Source organism: Abramis brama, assembly GCF_963993115.1.
Source record: "Abramis brama genome assembly, chromosome: 20".
NCBI classification, from domain to species: Eukaryota; Metazoa; Chordata; class Actinopteri; order Cypriniformes; family Leuciscidae; genus Abramis; species Abramis brama.
The window spans coordinates 22,779,601-22,800,275 of record NC_139982.1 but is presented as its reverse complement, the minus strand read 5'-3'; the positions used below and the strand labels follow the sequence as shown (position 1 = coordinate 22,800,275).

Here is a 20,675-nt window from a genome sequence, read left to right as displayed (position 1 = left end):
GTTTGCTGCCTTACATCTTGGATAGTTGCTATTAAAAGGATTGAGCCAATATGCATTTGTGCTGACTATGCTGTTTAATATTTGCATACAGTCATAAAAAGTCTTTAAACCTAATCTTAACAATACATATACAATTGCAAAAAAACTGCTTTTCACACAGTCTTTTATTAATAGCTTGCCATAAATCTTCCCAAGCTTAAATTAGAAACTATGTAGCAGTAAGTACAGATGGACGGTATGTTCCACGCACAAACTGGAGCTAATGATAGTACAGTGTCATGTCCAGATGGGCCACATTCAGTGAATCTCTCCTGCAGTCAAAGGAATGGTGGGAACGCAACCACCTCCACTAAAAGAATTGAAACCAGCACCAGTCCACCGTTCCAAAGTAATACATTCAGTAGCACATTCAGTGCAATAGCTGTTTCCATGGCAGTGTGACTTGTTGAGCAGAAGTGGGCTCTTTCTCAGAGACTCGCCTCAAGGTCTTTACTGCCTCTCACTCTTATTGAAACAAGCTTTTTCAGAAAACAAATGGTCTAGTTTTTCTGCCAGCTGCCGTATTAAAGGGATGCGCTGTGAGAATCTTGTGCAGAAGTAAAGCACAGATGCAAAAATATTGAACAAAACAACAACAACAAAAAAACAGTCTAACACTAAATCCATGACTAATCTTAAGCAAATCCTCACGCGGGGTCTATTCTACAAGCAAAGAAAGCAACAGTCACTCAAGACAAGAATATCTTCAAAAAGTCATTGATTTCACATTTCAGGCTGGATCCTGGGCTCATGATTTCTGCAGTCTATAGTGTATTTTACATTAAAGGAATAGTTCTTCCAATCAATCAATCAATCAAAATGATCACCATTTATGCTGTCACTTGTTGGTGTAATAAAGTGCACGAAGGAGTGGAGAAACAAAAACAGCCTTTAATAAATTCAAAACAGAAAACTCCCAGGAGAATGTGCAACCACATTAACATTGACGATGGAAACAGGGAAAACCAAACTAAAGGTGATGATACACAGGGCAACTTTTTGAGCAATGTTGCTGGGCGATTGTTGCTTGGGCACTTTCCTATTGAAAATGGGCAATAAATTTCTATCTGGAAAATTGAGGTCGGTCGTGGGCCCTGTGTCTCACCTGGTTGCCCGTTGATGGCAACATTGTTCAAAAAGTTGCCCTGTGTATCATCACCTTTAGGGTACGTTTACACGAGAACGATATGCTTAGTTAAAACGAAGAAGTTTTTCTCCACGTACAGAGGACACCATTGTCAAAACGATGCCCATTCACACGGATCTGTGAAAACGACTAAAAACGCTTTATTCTGCTGCCAGGCCTTTAGATGGCGATGAAACACTATAGACTGAACACGTAATACGCATGTGGATGACATCATCGTTTTCACAGATTCACGTTTTTGTTGATCACACGAAGACCGTTTTCAAAAACTGGTTGCGTTTTCAGGCACCCAAAACGCAGTTGTCGTGTAAATGAACGGCCAAAACGCATAAAAAGTCTTCCGTTTTTAGTTGAAAATGGTTTCGTGTAAACAGCCCATAAGACAAACTAAACATAATTGTGACATATACACCCTCATGTCATTCCAAACCTGTTTAACTTTGTTTTTCCACAAAAGATGATGTTCTTTCTTCCATGGAACACAAAAGATGTTTAACAGGATGTTCACGCTGCTCTCTTTGGATATAAAGAATGTGAATGGTGACAAGGGGCTGTCAAGCTCAAAAAAAAGAAAAACCTTAATTAAGTAAGGGATAATGTATAGCGAGGCGGTTGTTATAGCGAATAACAACCCCGACAGGCTGAACGGGGCTTGTCGGGGTTGTTATTCGCTATAACAACCGCCTCGCTATACATTATCCCGCTTATTACATGGCTACCTACAAAATAAATAAATAATTTGACACAAAATATTGATTTAAAAAGGAGTTTATTGATTTAAAAACGATTGTATTGCTTCCGCTAAAGAAAATAGTCCATTCCGCGTCCATAGCAACGCTCTGTTTTTCATGGCAACGGTGTGTTATACTTCGCAGCGGTCTGTTATCAAGAAATAACAGACCGCATTCTACATTGGAATTCAACCAAGCCATGTAATAAAGTTATATAATAACCTAGGATATTATTATAATATCCTATATATATATATATTTTGGTTTAGAAAAGAGCAGCGTGAACATTCTGTTAAACATCTTTTGTATTCCATTGAAGACAGAAAATCATACAGATTTGGAATGACATTTGGATGAGTAAATTATTAAAAAACTGTCTTTTTTTTCTGATAAACTACCGCTTTAAAAACACGCACTGCTGAATCTGGAAACAGGAGGACATTATTCATTCTATAGCAGAACAGGTCAGCCATTAGGCAAAATGCTACCAGTGTTCCTGTTTTACAGGTACATTGCAACAATCAGAGGACAAATGTCACCAACCTGTCATCCATTTTAAAAAAAAACAAAAAAAACTAATGGCAGTATTTTCAGCAGTAGTATGTCAGCAGAAACAGGCACCCACAGTTTCATAACATCATGTTGTAACTGCTTTATGGGTTTACCTTTGCATCAGTGTTGTGGTATTGGCCAAACCCTGTATACCCGATATTGGGTACCTATGCACATTTTTCCATCTGCCATTGGTCCAACAAACAGATAGTTATGCCCAAAACTTGAGTCAATGGTGCTTACCTACATGTCTGTAGTTAACGCCATTATGAACATTTTAATAGAGGTTTATTTATATGCACATTTGCTGCACGATGTTATGAGTCATCCCTTTGAACAATGTATTAAATTCACCTACCTTTTTCCCCAAAGGAAGGCTAATGTTCTTCTCCTTTATGAGGGTTTCTAGTTTATTCCTTGCAGCTTTTCTGTTCAAAGAAAACATTTTCTATGTTTTAGGAAATGCTACACTGAAACAAATGGTGCAGTTTAATTTTTTTTCACTCAGAAATAATTACAAAGAAACAGCAATTAACACATTGACTTAAACGTGTAATTTTGAAGTAAAAAAAGACTGAAAAGTATTTTCTTGTAAAACTCCAAATATCTTTGTTTTATTTTATTGATTCAAATGTCTTTCATTTTACAGTGTAGGCCTTCATGTAATATAAAAACTATATAGAAAAATATTCATAATACTCATTTATATAGGATATAGAATTATGTGCAGTTTAATGTCCAGTGTATCATTCAGTCTGATGATATAGTGTGTGTGTGTGTGTGTGTGTGTGTGTATGTGTATATATATATATATATATATATATATATATATAGTGCCGGAAGCTGCGAGCTACTAGTGACCCCAGCTGGTTAAAAAGGTATTTCATAGCCTATTTATTTTCTCTACAGATTTTTCCTCTATTCACTCTGTGTAGCATCATAAGCCTAAACATTTTTTTGCAGATGTCATAAATCTTTAAAAAATGTAACTTATAGGCTAACTTGCACAACTTCATGCAACTAGGCTACAACAACGAAAATTTAAAGAATGCTTTACAACAAACTATAACGTCGTTGTCTACTAACGTTAAGTTACTTACTTTTTGTCCATAGTCAGATGCCCTTATTTAAAATGGTCTAAGGAAATTCATACATTTCTGTCCATCTTTTTCACATCGAGTAGCCAATATTTGATGGATTAGTGTATGTAGTAAACGGCAGCGCGCAGAGTGAAACTGATGATGGCGGCAGGCAGGTGGCGCGCCTCCCACGCGCGTGTTCCCTCTTGTTGCAGTGGGCGCCGTAACCATGGTGACAAGCAACGTTACAACGCAGAGATTATACAACGTGAAATACGATTGAAAGTTTTTCCGTTTAAAGGGAAGTAAAACCACAGTTGGATGTTGCTTCAACTTTGGCCACTTTAGGTGTGTGTTTTTTTATTATTAAAACTAAAAAGATTTTTTTTTAATCTTTTTAATTTTTTATGATATTGTTTTACCCTAAGCATATCCAAAATAATAAATAATTATATATAAATATGAATATGTGTATGATTTAAACAATGAGTGCAATAAACCATTTCAATATTAATCACGTGAAAATGATTTATAGGCTATACAATTTTTTTTATGACTGTCCCCTTCATACATCACAACCAACAACGCTACAAAGAAAAATTCTCGAAAGTTGTTTACAACAGTGTTAATGAAAAGCTTTAGAACTATTTAAAAAAAAAAAAAAAAAACATGTGAAGAAAACAATGAAAAATATTTACTGCATGCAATTTTGTCAAGATTTGCAAGAAGTGTGAAAATATTGTGTTAATATTATTTGTTGTATACTTTTAAAAAATATATATATTTATATATTTTTTTTTACTATTTATACTATTTAGGCTATGACACATAAAGTCAGCCATTTTTCTCCAAAAATACTTAAAATATAATTTCCATCACAGAATGCCCTTAAACAAATCAAATGAGATGTGGTGACAAATGTTCGTGCTTTTCAGAAAAGCTGACAAAATGACAGAATTCTTCTGTGATGCTTCTATGTGCTGGTTTTATACCAGTAAAATATTGATTATAATATCAAGAACACTAAGCAATTACATTACATTACACTACGTATCAATTTTCTTTCAGTTCCATTTAGTCAAGCAGGCTTTTTTGAAACTCAGGCCACATGATTATGCGATGATGTCTTAATTTTTTCCTCATGACTAAGTGAAAAGAGACAGTGCCGTGCGTGATTTATAGGCTTCAAGAGACAAAGAGCTCAACAAATGTGTCACTCTACCTGTAACTGATACAGCATGCATCTTTAATAGAGGTCTTGTCTATGTAACAGAGAACAAATCCTGTATTCACACCTCATGCTTCTGTTCAATAACAACAGTGTCCCATCCTAAATGATACAGTGACACAAAATACTACTATTAATATTACACTATTGTAGCACGAAAGGAATTTATATTATTCAGTGGACCATTTAGGTCCTCGAGTGCCATTAGGCCCACACAAAGGACTATATCCTATTAAATATAGGCTACTCTATTAATTATTATCTTAATTAAGATAGCCTAGTATTATATCTGATAAACATGTCAAAGATTTCAGGCCTACATGTAGACAAACATTTTCATACTGGCCTACAAGAATAATCAGATTGATGATTGACAGTGATTAATAAGCAGCAATTTAAAAAAAAATGCAGCAATTCACATTTTTCATAACATTGGTAATCGATTTTTGCTTGTAAACTGTGCAGGAGAGGACTAAAATATTTTATGTTTTATTGCTAACTTTTGGCCAGTATGTTGGTCTGAAATATGAAATGATAATTATTGAGAAATAAATTATTATAATAAATTAGTTTAAACGTTTTTTTTTTTTCGACAAACCTCCTGTCGAGAAGAATCTGCTGTTACCAATTGCACACTAGCTGATCAGCTGACAGCTAGCCGAGTAAAAACAAGCGGAGGTAAGCCGGAAGTGTCTTTCAAGCAAATAATATTGAACAATTTACTGAAAAATGCACGAATAATAGCCGTGTATTTCAACCACACTTGATTTTCAAACATACTTGAGTTTGTATGTGTTTTTTTAGTCTTCTGGGACGAGCTCGTTTCCGACCACTGAATTTATTCGTGTGATGTTAGCTGTTGTTGAAAAGAAAATTAAAACGATGTGCTTAGTTATGAACAGATATTTGCATCCATATTTTCTGTATTTATCTAACGAGAATTTCTGGGTACATCACGACGGCAGAGTTATTTGACGTGCTTATCCATATATTACAGTCTCAGTCCATCGCTGCAGAACCTATGGCTGTGTCTCAAAACCTAGGGAGCTGCCCTACTAGACAGCATTCATAATAGTTATGTCTGTATCTGCCGTCTATGCTGTAAATCCATTATTTGTTTGTCTGTCTGTCTTCTGAATACAGGCTAAGATGAGGAAAAACAAAGGGAAAACCAATACAATTGAAAAGGAGTTTGTGTTTGAGTTTAAGGCAGGAAAACATCACTGTGTCCTCAAAGTACCACTTCAGTTCCCACTCAAAGAAAATGTCAGTGATCTTCATGGGCGGATCATGCTGCTTCATAAAATCCCCTGTTTTGTAGAAAATGGTAATGTATTAACATCTATTTGAGCATGTATCAGATTCAATCCTCAGTTTATCAACACATTATTTTCAAGTCGTGAATATGAATTACTGTGTAAACCCTCTAACGCTTCTGCTTTGATTTTAGACTTGAAAAACAGACTCGTTAGTTTCATAGAGAGGGAAATGTTAGCGGATTACGACCGAGAAGCAGAGGCAGCCCTGCAGAGACTCACTACTGGAGAGGTTGATGTCAACAAACTTACAAATATATGGGCCAAGGCCTATTCTGAGGTAAGAGCACAGTCTCAATCTAAAAATTAAATTATTTCGGTGTTATTTAATTCCTTCTACATCTACACCAGCACCACTTCAGCTTTTAATTCTAAATCAATTTCCCTTTATTAAGTATATCAGTCAAGTCACTTTTATTTATATTGTGCTTTACACAATACAGGTTGCTTCAAAGCAGCTTCACATTAGTAAAACAGGTCAATTTTGAATCGAATTCAATTTAATCTGTTTAACAGCTCTACAGATGTTAATAGTGCCATTATATTTCAGCTTTAATTTAGTATGATGTTTCAATTTCAAATCATTGTTTTAATGTTGCAAAGTTCATTAATTATTAATCAAGTTATGATAAGCAGCTCAACAGAAGGCAATAGTGACATTATTCAATTCAATTCTGTTTAATGTTTATTCAGTTTAGTTTAATAACAGTGTGTATGTTGCAAAGTTAGTGTCATAGATAGAGATGCACCAGCGGAAAATTCAGATTGTGCTTGCCCGAAAACCGAAGCCGATAAATAAATAATAACCAATTAATTAATCTAATTAATTTAATAATCAACACTCAAATAGCTAAAACTGAGCTGTACAAACATTTAAATTACACCTAAGGCAGTTTTTATATCAGTATTTTATTAACAGAATTGTTTCTACTTTGAAATAAGCCTTTAAACGACAATAAACTGTAATAACTTGTTTTCATGACAGATTTATTAAAACATACAATAAATAGGCTAATGAAGTCTTCACTAACAGGTTAAGTAAAAACTGAACACAGTCAAAACATGCAATCAGAGAAGTGATATGGAACTGTATACTGAATACTGGATACTGAAACCCTGAAAATAATTGCATACCTTAGAACATTCATCAACCAATCAGATTCAAGCATTCAACTGCCCTGTAGTATAAATGTCTGTTTCAATCACTGATTTCGATCCTCCAAATCCATTTCGGACTGAAACCGAAAATAGCTACTGGAAGTTTTTGTTTTGTTTTCCTGAAAGACATTTTGCCAGCTGAACAATTGTTATGTTTTCTACACAGTACAATGCATTGAACGCACTGTAATTCTATCCCTTACAATCTCATTTTCATTCCCGTCAAAAATAAATTATGGCGCTATGCTGATTAAGGTCCATTACTCAGCTCAATTATTTCATCCGATAGCATCAATGCAGTTAAATCAATTGAATTACTCAATATCAGTCGTCTTTTAATTTGCTAATTTGTCTTTTAAACCAATAAATCACACTGGCTCTGCCCACACAAATAATTCCTTTGAAACAGAATATCTGTCCTATTTCCACATTTAAGAAGGTCAGCCCGACCATCTGCATTAGCACTTCAAAGTATTGCAGTTTAAATTCTGCTTCCACTTGCTCCAGCAAACTTATAAAAAGAAAGCAGAATCCGCCCCCTCCCTTTTCTATGAAGCGCTGATGGCTCACAGCTATGCACACAGGATAACCATTAACATTTTACAGCAGCCATACACAAATACACATGGATGCTCTCCAATCTATTTCAAGCCCATCAAATGGCCTTTTAACGACCACCTGGTTGTTTGTGTAAAAAGATTCTTATGGTTTTATTTATAGCGGTTAATTAAGCTTCCAGGTCTTTCTCAATATACAAAGTTCATCTAATGAATAAAAATAGGTTACACAACCTATTCTTTTATTTAGAAAAAAAATATGAACTATATTAATAAAAACATCAAGATTTAAAGACCCCCGTGGTAAAAAAATCAAGGTTTTAATGTTGTTTGTATGTCTATGGGGTGTTTTTACTATGCTTTAAGACAAACCATGTGCAAATTCATGAGTCAACTCCATTGCTGCGGAGTATTTTCTCCTTAAAACTGCAGTGAAAAAAAGACACAGTTTGAAACCACCCGTTTCCTACCCTCACAAACATGTAACCAATCCCGTCAATGTGCTGCATAGTGAACGCAAGAACACCTTTAAGAAGGGACAGGAAAAATCATGTACATATAGCAATATAACGGTTGAATTATGTATATGATGTATATTACGATGTTATGATGAACTATATGCCTTTCTCCACTGACGTTCTATGGTGTTCAAAGCATTTCTGACTCAAAGCTGTCTGACTCTGAGATGGCGAACGGGAACATGGTTTATGTAACACATTAGCAACACATTATTAGCTCTTTGAGAACATAGTCAAGCCAAAGGCTAATCATATCAATTACCGTTGTAGAGAGCGATACATAAAACGCATTACCATTCTGATACATCGACTTTTGTTGACGAGTCTGTAGGCCTATAGTTTACTCTTCTGAATCAGTTTTTGGTTTAAACATAGATGGCTAAATTAAACCAATATTTCCACTAGGCTAGCCACTGTGTAGCATTTACTACAGTTGATCGAGTGGATCAGGAAGTCCGAGCTGGTGTGATTGAGTGGAGACAGGGACTAATTTGCATATTCATGGCTCAGCGTATACTTATTGAATCAAGGGTGTAGAGTTACACTCAAGCTATTTTAAGGCATGAAAATATTATTTTCACAAAAAATTAAAAACGTTTAGATAGGTCATTTTGATTATCTAAGATGAGTTCTAATGGATACAATTATTAACTGCAGGGGGACTTTAAAACAACAACAAACAAAAGCATTTAGGGAAATCAATTTATGTAGTTCCAGTAGGTGACTAGTTGGTACAGAACAAGTAGTCAGTAAGTCGATTACTCTTGTGCCACCCTGGTAAATGTGTCTGTTCTGTATCATTTCTGTGTGTAGACTACGCTGGAACATGCCCGTCCTGAAGAACCCAGCTGGGACGAGGATTTTGCGAGTGTCTATCATGAACTGATCCACTCTCCAGCCTCAGAGACCCTTCTCAACCTGGAACACAATTACTTTGTCAGTGTCTCTGAGCTCATCAGTGAGAGAGACATGGAGCTCAAGAAACTTCAGGAGAGGTTTGTGTGGGAGTTTGCAGCGAGATGGGATTCTGTTTTATGAGGCAAAATGCCAGGGAGTGCAATTTGGATAATGAGCTCTCTAAACGTAAATGCAGAATGTCTCCATATTCAGTCATAAATAAGTAGTTTTGTTTAATTGCATAATAGGGCAGATGGAGTACTTTATTTGTGTACTTTTTTTTTTTTTTTTTTTTTTTAAAGATAATGATTATATTAATTGTTTGAACAGAAAACCTGTGACTGAAATGCAAGTCAACATTTGGACACAACTTTATTCTTTATTATGACTATTTTTTTACATAAATATGAAACTATTATTTCTTTTTAATATATGCACTACCATTTAAAGTTGTGGTGTTAGATTTGTTTATGTTTTTTTTTAAATAAATCTCGCTTGCCATGGCTATATTTATTTGTTTAAAAATGTATAAAAAACACTTATTTATTACTGTGATGCAAAGCTGAATTTTCAGCAGCCATTACTCCAGTCTTCAGTGTGTGTATATATATATATATATATATATATATATATATATATATATATATATATATATATATATATATATAATTGTATATAAATATAATATATATATATACACACATATATATAAACACTTACTTTTATGTTGATGTGATTAATCGTGATTAATTGATTTGTCAGCTATATATATATCTTCATAAGAAACATGTCCAAAAGTCCAAAACTCCTACTATGAAATAGATGAAATATTAGAATTTGTCTTTACAGACAGGCTGTTGAGATGAATAAAGTCATGCAGGAGCTGGGAAAGAGCTTGTGTGACCAGGATGTGAATACCGTGGCTGCCCAACACTTTGATGCACAGCAAGTAAGACCAAACTGTCAGTCAGATTGAAACAACCTATAATAATGCAAAACATATGAATGACTCCAGACCCTTCTGTTTGGTGTTTTTGTGATGGGAAGGTGCTAGAGAACAAGTGGGCCAGTGAACTGAAGCATGTCACAGGCATCCAGAAACACGAGTACCAGGAATGGGTGATGAAGCTTCACCGGGACCTACAGAACCCCAACAACAGCACAATAAAGTGAGTGAAAGAGAAAGATGTAAAGACACTGATGGCATTAAGATTATGAATCCTTGCCGAGGTGATCAATGATTGTGTCAGATGGTGAAGTGAATAGTAGTAGAAATCAGACACAGAAGCTTAAAGAAGCCATGTGCGAGTAACATCCTCAAAGAGATTCTTCTGGTTCTGATTTAGGAAATTCTGCCTTAGACATTTCATTCACTTGACTGTGAATGTTTTTAACACCACATTAGATGCGGTTTCAGTTCGAACTGATCTTTACTGCATCCCCGCTTTGATACATTGACACCGTCTAGCACATGAGTGAATAGTGTTACATTTGAGCCAATGGCAAAACAACTGTATTTATCATTGTGATTGATGGACGGCGAGGAACTTTAGAAGTTGAGCTTGTTATTTGTGTTTCAGCGAGGAGATCAAGGTGCAGCCCGGTCAGCTGGGGGAGGCAGGGGAAGCGGGGGCTCGGCTCTTCGAGGAGCAGCGACAGCTGGAGGAGAGCTTCACCATCCACTTAGGTATGGCGTTTCCTTGGAAACATTGGGCGCTACAAAACTGCACATAAAAATACCCACGTACAACAAACTGGCGCGGGGATTTACGCCCACTTCCAATGTGTCAGTCTGCCTCTCAAGGTCATTATTAACAACGTTTTGATCATATGTAGTGGACATGTTCAATTAATGTTTGACCAGAAAGGGTCCAAATGCATTTTGTCTCGATTTAAAACTTGTTTTTGTGAAATGTTTTGCTTGCAATATTCTTTGCCTTTATGTTTGATAATTTAGTATCTAATATAATGACATTGATGCACATTCATGCATTTTTAGTTGTGGTTTAACCAAATATTTTTCGGGCCATTCTACATAAGGATGCACCCATTTTAAAATTCTGGGCAAGAACGTAATCTAATAATTGAAATGTAAATTCATGGCATTCAAATGAAAAGTCATTTTAAATAAGTGTTTTATAGAGTTATAAAGTCAAATTTTGTTGTGAGATATAAGCTCATTTTCTCGCCATTGAGTTTTTATCTCAGAATTCTGAGTATATAACTCGCAATTGCGAGAAAAAAAGTCCTTTATATCTTGCAATTCGAACTTTATAACTCGCAATTGTGAATTTATATCTCACAATTCTGACTTTATAACTCGCAATTGCAAGAAAAAACATCAGATTTGTGATCATATTTGAGATAAAAAGTCGCAATTACCTTTTTAAATTTTTTATTCTGTGGTGGAAACAAGCTTCCATAGAATTTAGATGCCACAACACTATAAAATACAGTATAAAAATGTACATACATTTTGAGATTAGCTAAAGATTACATTTAACAGTGTTATTAAAATATTAATGTTAATAAATATGAACTAAAATGTTAACTAAGTGAGCATTAGAAGACATCATATATCATAAATATTTGATATCGACCAGTATACACTTCTGTTCAAAAGTTTGGATTCAGTAATTTATTTTTTAAAGAAATATTAATACTTTTATTCAGCAAGGATGCATTAAATTGATCAAAAGTGACAATAGAGACATTTATCATGTTACACAATATTTTTATTTCAAATAAATGCTGTTCTATTGAACTTTCTATTCATCAAAGAATCCTGAAAAAGGTTGTTGAAAACTGTTTTCAACATTGATAATAATAAGAAATGTTTCTTGAGCAGCAAATCAGCATATTAGAATGATTTCTGAAATATCATGAAAATTCAGCTTTGCATCACAGAAATAAATCGATTAAAAAGCAGTTATTTTCAATTGTAATAATATTTCACAGTATTACGTTTTTACTGTATTTTTCTATCTAATAAATGGTAATTTTATGGTGAGCATAAGAGACTTTTTTCAAAAACATTAAAAATCTTACCAAACCAAAACTTTTGAACAGTAGAGTATATCCAATATTAACCGAACATCAAAATATTTATTTTTAAATAAACAGATACAAAAAGCCACCGATGTGATGTGTGTATTTGTCTTTCAGGGGCTCAGCTGAAGACCATGCACAATCTCCGTCTGCTGCGATCTGATGTTCTGGACTTTTGTAAGCACCGTCGGCACAGCAGCAGTGGGGTGAAGTTACGGCGACTGCAAACTGCCCTCTCGCTCTACTCCACATCGCTCTGCGGCCTGGTGCTGCTGGTCGACAACAGAGTCAACTCGTACAGTGGCATCAAGAGAGGTATCATATCTAATTTGTAGCATTTCGTTGCAAAGATAAACAAAAGTCAAAATAAAAGACAACTAACGTAATAACATCTTCAATTGTTCCTATGGCCTCAGACTTTGCAACAGTGTCTAAGGAGTGCACAGACTTCCACTTCCCCAGATTGGATGAGCAGCTGGACATCATCCAGCAGGTGGTGCTGTACGCACGAGCTCAGCGCAGCAGCAAGCAGAGAGAGCAGCCCGGTGAGTGACACAACAACTGTGTTTGTGTCCGTCCAAAACCAGCACCTCTGCATTGCACCATCGCATATCCAACTTCATTCCCACCACGAGGAAGTGTTCAGTTTCATTTGACAGGGACTATGACAGGCTACAATGAAACTTGATACAAATTTTTTTTCAAGATGCACAAATGTTTTGGCAGAAAGTGGAGTGCACTGGTACAGTTTTTCATTTTGCTAACTCTTTGTAATAACTGTTGCATATTTAATAACCACAGTGAAAGAGAACTGCCATGATAATATCTTTTTTTGCTTTTCGACTTTTGTTAAGTAATTTGCAGTGAATTTAAACCACTGAGATTCAAATTTTATTGTGTGGTAATTGGTACAATAAGAGACTTATTTTAAAAACATTAAGAAATCTAAATTATTCCAAACTTTTGACCGGTAGTGTATGTACATACAGGGGTTGAAATTTTTATACATATACATATACATTGTATACATATACATATATACATTTCATCCCAAAATCAAAAGGAAATAACATGAAATATAAATGTATTTATTTATTTAAATTAAGCACATCCTCCCACCCCAATTCACAGCAGCCTGCTTTTTCTATTATTAAAATAAATATTTACTTTTTTGTTGCCTTTAGTTTTTTTGTAGAAATCTTTCTGCCATTTTTTTTTGTATATGAAAACTAAGCACATTTCTCCCAAATTCAATTACTATAATGCACATAAGAATTGTATAATATTTAAATTGTAAATTGTATTTATACATTATTTTTATGTATTCGTTGTACTGACTTTAATGTGTGATGAAAAAATAATTGTCCAATAAATCTAATTACAGTCATTGTTTCAAATTATGATAGTTACAAACTCAAAAGTGAAGCACAACATATTTGGATGCATTACACTAATACACATCTTGATTTTGTTTTATAGAGATGACAAGAAATGGAGGAAGTGAAGACAAAAATAAGATCATAGATAGGAATTCCTCCAATATCCTCCCAGGTAATTCGAACATTTCCGTGTGCTTTTAGCGCTCTGTTTGATTAGTCCTAACATGCTGTGGTTTTTCATAAGGTGAATTCTACATCTCTCGCCATTCCAACCTGTCTGAGGTTCATATTGTCTTCCACCTCTGTGTGGATGATAACGTGCGTTCGGGGAACATCACAGCCCGGGACCCGGCCATCATGGGCCTGAGGAACATCTTGAAGGTCTGCTGCACCCATGACATCACCACCATCACCATCCCACTGCTGCTGGTGCATGACATGTCTGAGGTAAGAGTAGATAGATGACATTTCACTTCATTAAAGAAAACATTTTTATTGCTGAACTATTTTGTAAACATTTACAAACAATGACTTATGTTTACATTATTTAAGCATCTGTGAAGTGAATCATGGGAGTGATTCATGTCTGAATTCCTAAAAGTGTCCAAAGCCTGAACTTTTGAGCCGCTAGACACAATTTTGATTGGAACGTATGTAAAAATTGTAGTTGAGGACTTAAATATCGTAGGGTGTTCAAAAACCCAACTGAGCCTCAACTTTTCTATTACTGGAATCTATAACAATCTACATTCTAAGTGTGTTCCAGAGCATTCTGCTGCCAACTACCATCATTAACATGTTTTTGTGGGAATGTTGGAGGCTTTGGCCCTTTACATTGGCATCTAGTTCTAGAATATGCAAACAAGCAGCCAAACAAAACAAAAATTCCATTTTAACCACCTGCGTCACGCTACGTATATCTGATATATTTGCTCTTAGGAAGCAAAAAGCATTTCTGTTCACTTGTGATCGGTGTTCCTATAATTCAGCATGCATTTATTTTCCTTGAAAATGTTGCTTCATTGTGCACGCTTAATTACTGTAATTTATTAACAAGCCAAAGTATGTGATCTGGCTTGCATTGATGTGTGGAAAATGAAAAGGGCCATGTCCTATTATACAAACAATTCTATTCTACTTAAAATATGAATGCATAAATAAATAAAGAAATCATCATTTTGAATCCTAGAGTGAATTTAGGTAGTGATGGGAAATGCTTTGCAAAGTTTTCGAAGCAGTTTGAAACTGGTAAAAACAGTGTAAATGCAATGAAAACCCATCCAAAACGTGCATAAACACACGTTTTACAAACCAATTGCAAATGTTTCTATTAAATGCAATTAACAAATCATTTAAAACCATTAAATGTGAAGTGTCTGTATAATATAATATTTATAAATTGTAGGGCTTGTTTTATGGAGAGCTTGGTTAATCAGCCCAATAAGAGACTTTTAACTTAAACTCTTCCTTATTATACAAATGTGTCATTAAAAATGTCTACAAATTCATAAAACTATATAGACACTGGTTCATGTGTTCACAGAGATCATTGCCCCCTAGCGGGGAACCATTGAAATTTCGAAATGTTTCGAAACAGTTATGACATAACGAAGCCTCGTTAACTAAAATCACGTGACTTTGAACGTTTGAAACATGTTGCGAATCACTGGTTCAAAACAAATGATTTGCAAGGGGTTTTGAAGCTTTACGAAATGCCAATTACTAAATTTAGGCATCACATTTTTTGAGATGTAACTTATTAGTAAAAAAAAAAAAAAGATTAACTGTGAGTGAGCATAAGGTGACAGCAAAGGTAATTGACAATGTAAAAAAGAGGAATATGCATAAAATATCCAATATCAGGCAGTATATAACCAATGTCGACATATGATTTAAATAATGAACGATAACCAATGTGGTGCCGAGATTTTGTCCTGATTAAATTGAACTCTTTAACTTTAGGTTAAATTTTAACTTGAATGCTCAACCTCAAAACTCGTCGTCTAATTTAGAAATAGTCTGTTTTGGATCAGGCCGTCTGGACTGACCAGTGTAGTTCTGGGTAAACGAAAGCCTCAATCACAGCCTCTCTGACCACAGGCCGATGTTGAGGAATGTTCAGTGTTCAGGAAATGTTTTTCATCTGAACAGGAACTGTGTGTTCTCCCAGCCAAAGGCCAAGGATGCTTATAAGGCTGAGGTCTTAAGCCCTTTTGGGACAGGATTCGTTTTTAGGACGTACATGTCTGTAAAGTAATTGTTACTTTGGACTTCTGTAATGTTTATCGTCGAATGTCTGTAGAAATCGACAAGATAAGTGCGACTACTGCATTTATATTGCTGTTACACAGAAATGTCTCATCACAAAATGATCTATAGTAAAATATTAAACGTATGACATTATTAGGAGAAAATGAAAGTGAAATTAATTTGAGATCTGAATAGTCCTGTATGAGAAGTTGTAGTTCTTCTTCACTTTGTGGAAGTTTTTCTCTACAAAGAGTGGTTTGGTACTTTTGCATCCCGGTTAAATATTATCTCAGTCACTGATTTGATCCCTCTCTTCCTCCTCTTCTGTACAGGAGATGACCATTCCCTGGTGTCTGAAACGAGCTGAGCTGGTCTTCAAGTGTGTGAAAGGTGGGCATGCAAAGAGCACAAATGTAGAATGTGCAGAAACTGCCATTGATTATCAACATAATTTATCAATAGCCTATATATAATTTGTGTACATTCTGATTATTTTTGTCTGTAATGTTGGTTTTAAAGGCATCTAATACTGGGTTGTAAAATATTTTAGTTGAAAATACACCCATCCCGTTTAGTTGATTGTGTAAGATCAGCCTTAATGTGGATATTTTTCCTTACTAGTAACAAATCTCTCTATTATGCTTTTTTACATTTTCAACTTTCTTTAGTGTGTAATGTTGCTGTTTGAGCATGAAAAAGGTCTGCAAAGTTACAAAGCACAAAGTCCACTCCAAAGGGAGTTATGCTCTATATCAGCAAGCACTTGATTGTAGTCTTCAGTTTACTTCTGGGAATGTACACATCACAACATTCCTCATTTAAATAACTCCCGTAGAAGGCATATGAATTGTGTTAGTAATGTGTTGAAAGTTTTGGTTATGGTAAGGGGCGTGATATTTCTGAAACCCGCTTGAAGTGGTTGACTAATCAAACACACTGGTCCAGCTGACCAATCAGAGCACATTGCGCTTTTCGGAAGGATTGGCTTCATAGAGACAGGAACTAAACAGAGCGTTACTGACAGACTGGGAAGAGAGGTGCTGCAACAATGTCAAATATCTGAAAAATAGTGTTTTTTGAACATTCAAGCTTGAAAAACTATTCAGACCCTAAAAAACAAAATAAACACTTTGTAAAAGAGCATAATATGGCCTCTTTAATATACTATTTTTTTTTATAATATTTTGCAAGACATTACATTATTCTTTACATATTATTTGGGAACAACATATTCAAGTAATTTCCAAGGTCAACCCTTTAGAGGATAAAGCATATAACAAAACAAACAATTTAGTCGAGTATTGTTGTTCATATTATCTTCTGTGTCAAATAAGAAGTCATTTTCTCCATTATCTCTACTTAAAACAATATGATAATGGTAAGAATGCAAATTGAGTCTTCTTTGCCTTTTTTATTTAGGTTTTATGATGGAAATGGCCTCCTGGGATGGAGGAATCTCACGGACTGTTCAGTTCCTTGTTCCACAGGTTAGTTTTAGCCTCATTGACAGTACAACAGTGTCTTTTTTTATCTAATAAGTGACTATTCAGGAAATTTACTGGCAGTAGAGTAAATAAAGCATAATATACTAACTGTAATCTCAAACAATAGTGTCCATCGGTTGACAAATGCTTACAGGCTTAGTGGACTCTTCACATTCACAGCTGCCTGTTTTACTCTTTAACACCTTTTAAAATAACTCCTCTAAACTAAACCCTGTTGTCTAGATGCCGAACACACTGGATACTTACACTGTATATATATGTACACTATCATTCAAAAATATGGGGTCTGTAAGATTTGTATGTTTTTGAAATTTGTAAAAACAGTAATATTGTGGAAGAATTTATAATATGTCAAATATGTTTTCTATTTGAAAATATTGTAAAATGTTCAGTGTCACATGATCCTTCAGAAATCATTCTAATATGCTGATTTGCTGCTCAAGGAACATTGTGAAGCTTTTTACTAAAGTCATTTACTAACAAAGTTACATTGTTTAGCAATTTATTAAAGAATGTGGCATCAATCTGTCTTTCTGATTGTCTTTTACCATCAGAGTATCTCAGAGGAGATGTTCTACCAGCTGAGCAACATGCTGCCTCAGATCTTCAGAGTCTCCTCGACGCTTACGCTAACGTCAAAACGCTAAAAACACACAGCACACCTCAGCTGGTGTCTTGTCACTTTAGCTTCTTAATTTTCAGAGACGTACAAACCGTAAGCTGTTTTGATACGCACTGTCATGTGATCAACGCAATCCTGTCACAGGAGGCTTAGCACCATGGCCTGATTATTTCAATCATGAATTTTCCCTGGAATTCATAGATCTGTGCATTCCACATATCAGAGGGAAGTGTTCAGAGTTTTAGCTGTCTTGCTGCGACTGCCGTTCACCTAATGCTGCATGGGGAAACGCCATGGGTAATGCCAAGACAAGTTGTGTGTTTGTGCTGCATTGCAGTCAACCACCTTTGGCCTCTTGTGTCATCATTCCTCTCCACAAACACAAGATGGCGCTTTATTCGATAGCATTTACATGTAGTTTGAGGTAACCAAAGCTGCTGATTCCAAATGTCAAATGAAACCAACCTTCCAAGCAATCTAAGTGATTTACCATGTGTTTGTATATTAAGTGCCAGTTGTAAGCCCTGGCATGTGTGCAGTTATATTTGAACTGTGTAATATTTGGAAAGTGGGGCATTTGAAAACAGTATCATGTTTTTTATTGTAAATCTAACTTAACAGGACTCTAAAAAATATATATACCTACATAATATTAATCAGGCAAGCAGGAAAGATTTTTAGAGCCACAAAGAAAATCTACATATTAACTGTTTTCTGTTAAGTCTTTTGTTGGATTTCCCCTAATGAGGATATTACCATATGAAGTAGCAAAGTAGGGCTAATCTGAGGGTTAAAGCATTTGCATCCATATTAGCCTTTTGTCTGATACTACTGACGTGCTAATTATACGTTCATTGCTAAATGTAAATGCTTTGTAATTAAAGTACACTTCAATTAAACTCTGAATTTGACTATTTGATAATGCCAAAGTTGTATTAAAAATGTGTTGGTTTAGTTCAACTGCAGGTCTGCTTCCTCTATTACATATTATTTGTAATTAAAGGGATCATTTACCCACCCTCATGTTGTTCCAAACCTGCGTGAGTTTCTTTCTTCTGTTGGACACAATAGAAGATATTTTAATGAATGTTGGTAACCAGACAGTTGACGGTAGCCAATGACTTGTATAGTAGGAAAAAAGACAATGGCTACCATCAACTGTCTGGATACCAACATTCATTAAAATATCTTCTATTGTGTCCAACAGAAGAAAGAAACTCACGCAGGTTTGGAACAACTTGAGGGTGAGTAAATGATGACAGAATTTAAATTTTTGGGTGAATTATCACTTAATATACTGGTATATACTTTCACATATATACTATGTGTACGTATGTATATGTGTGTGTATATATATATATACAGTACTGTGCAAAAGTCTTAGGCATGTTAATATAAAAAAATGGTTTTAAGTCAGTTATTTATATCTTTTGCTGTAGTGTGTCAGTAGGAAATCAGTTTACATTTCCAAACATTCTTTTTGCCATTAATTGTAATAATCCAGTGAGATTTGTGTATGCACAAGGAATCTGACAACAGCCGGTATGATCTGATCTCACCATCATCGAGTCCGTCTGTGATTACATGAAGAAACAGAAAAAACTGAGACAGACTATATCCAAGAAACCTTCCTGCAAAGCTACAGTACTGTGAAAAGTACTGGCACTTGTGTTAAAATGCTGTAAAGTGAGAATGCTTTCAAAAATAAAATCACAAATTGAATTTATTTATGATTTAACTTCTATTAACTAATTCAAATCAATATATGGTGTAACGACCCTTTGCGTTTAAAACGGCTTTTGTCCAGGTACACTTGCGCATAGTTTTTCAGGTAGATTTGCAGGAAGGTTTCTTCAAGCATCTTGGAGACGTTCCCGCAGTTCTTCTGGATTTAGTCTGTCTCAGTTTTTTATGTAATCACAGACGGACTCGATGATGGTGAGATCAGATCATCCTGGCTGTTGTCAGACTCCTTGTGTATACACAAATCTCACTGGATTATTACAATTAATGGCAAAAAGAATGTTTGGAAATGTAAACTGATTTCCTACTGACACACTACAGCAAAAGATATAAATAACTGACTTAAAACCATTTTTTAATATTAACATGCCTAAGACTTTTGCACAGTACTGTATATATAAATATAAATATATATATATATATGTGTGTGTGTGTGTGTGTGTGTACATGTACATGTACATTCAATTATTAATTTTAGGATCATTGTGTGTTTTTGGTCAACAGGGTTTCTTTCATTCTTGGCAAAAACAGTACAAATATGTTATCTTTTAATTTGATGTATGAATCAAACAGGTCACGGAAGACCAACAAAAGTTCTAGACTGTTCTGCTGTCCCTGCCAAAGTGAACTCAGTCAGTCTCTAATGGCCCAGCAGTCTCACTGTCATTGGTGCTCAAACTCAGAGAGCTCGTGCTAAGGAAATGTGTCACCAAATGTCTCACATTCTTAGTATCAGTTAGTGTCAGAATCTGGTCTCTGGTTACCCCTGTTTTGGGTAGGGGACAGAGGTGCATGCTCAGCAGCGGCCCCTCCAGCACAACCACCTCCCCCCTCTCGGCTTGCTGTTTTAACGGCCAGCTCTTTAGCCATCTGAGCTCTTATCATCCAACAACTGTGCCTGACAGA

General features: G+C 35.2%; 1 protein-coding gene across 2 annotated transcripts; it reads left to right on the top strand.

The window, feature by feature from the left end:
- The first annotated feature begins 5,403 nt into the window (after positions 1–5,403).
- Positions 5,404–18,942, top strand: ferry3 (FERRY endosomal RAB5 effector complex subunit 3). Of its 2 annotated transcripts, none has more exons than XM_084095002.1 (14): positions 5,404–5,454; positions 5,920–6,103; positions 6,227–6,372; positions 9,139–9,320; positions 10,072–10,171; positions 10,270–10,391; positions 10,803–10,909; positions 12,388–12,585; positions 12,687–12,815; positions 13,750–13,821; positions 13,894–14,096; positions 16,232–16,289; positions 17,319–17,386; positions 17,959–18,942. In XM_084095002.1, exons 2-14 carry the CDS (start codon positions 5,926–5,928, stop codon positions 18,049–18,051), a joined length of 1,656 nt encoding a protein of 551 aa, XP_083951128.1. In that variant the 5' UTR covers positions 5,404–5,454; positions 5,920–5,925; the 3' UTR covers positions 18,052–18,942. The 2 variants fall into 2 exon arrangements, with proteins under 2 accessions (XP_083951128.1, XP_083951129.1); XM_084095003.1 differs by lacking the exon at positions 5,404–5,454 and adding an exon at positions 5,473–5,564.
- Positions 18,943–20,675: the final 1,733 nt, after the last annotated feature.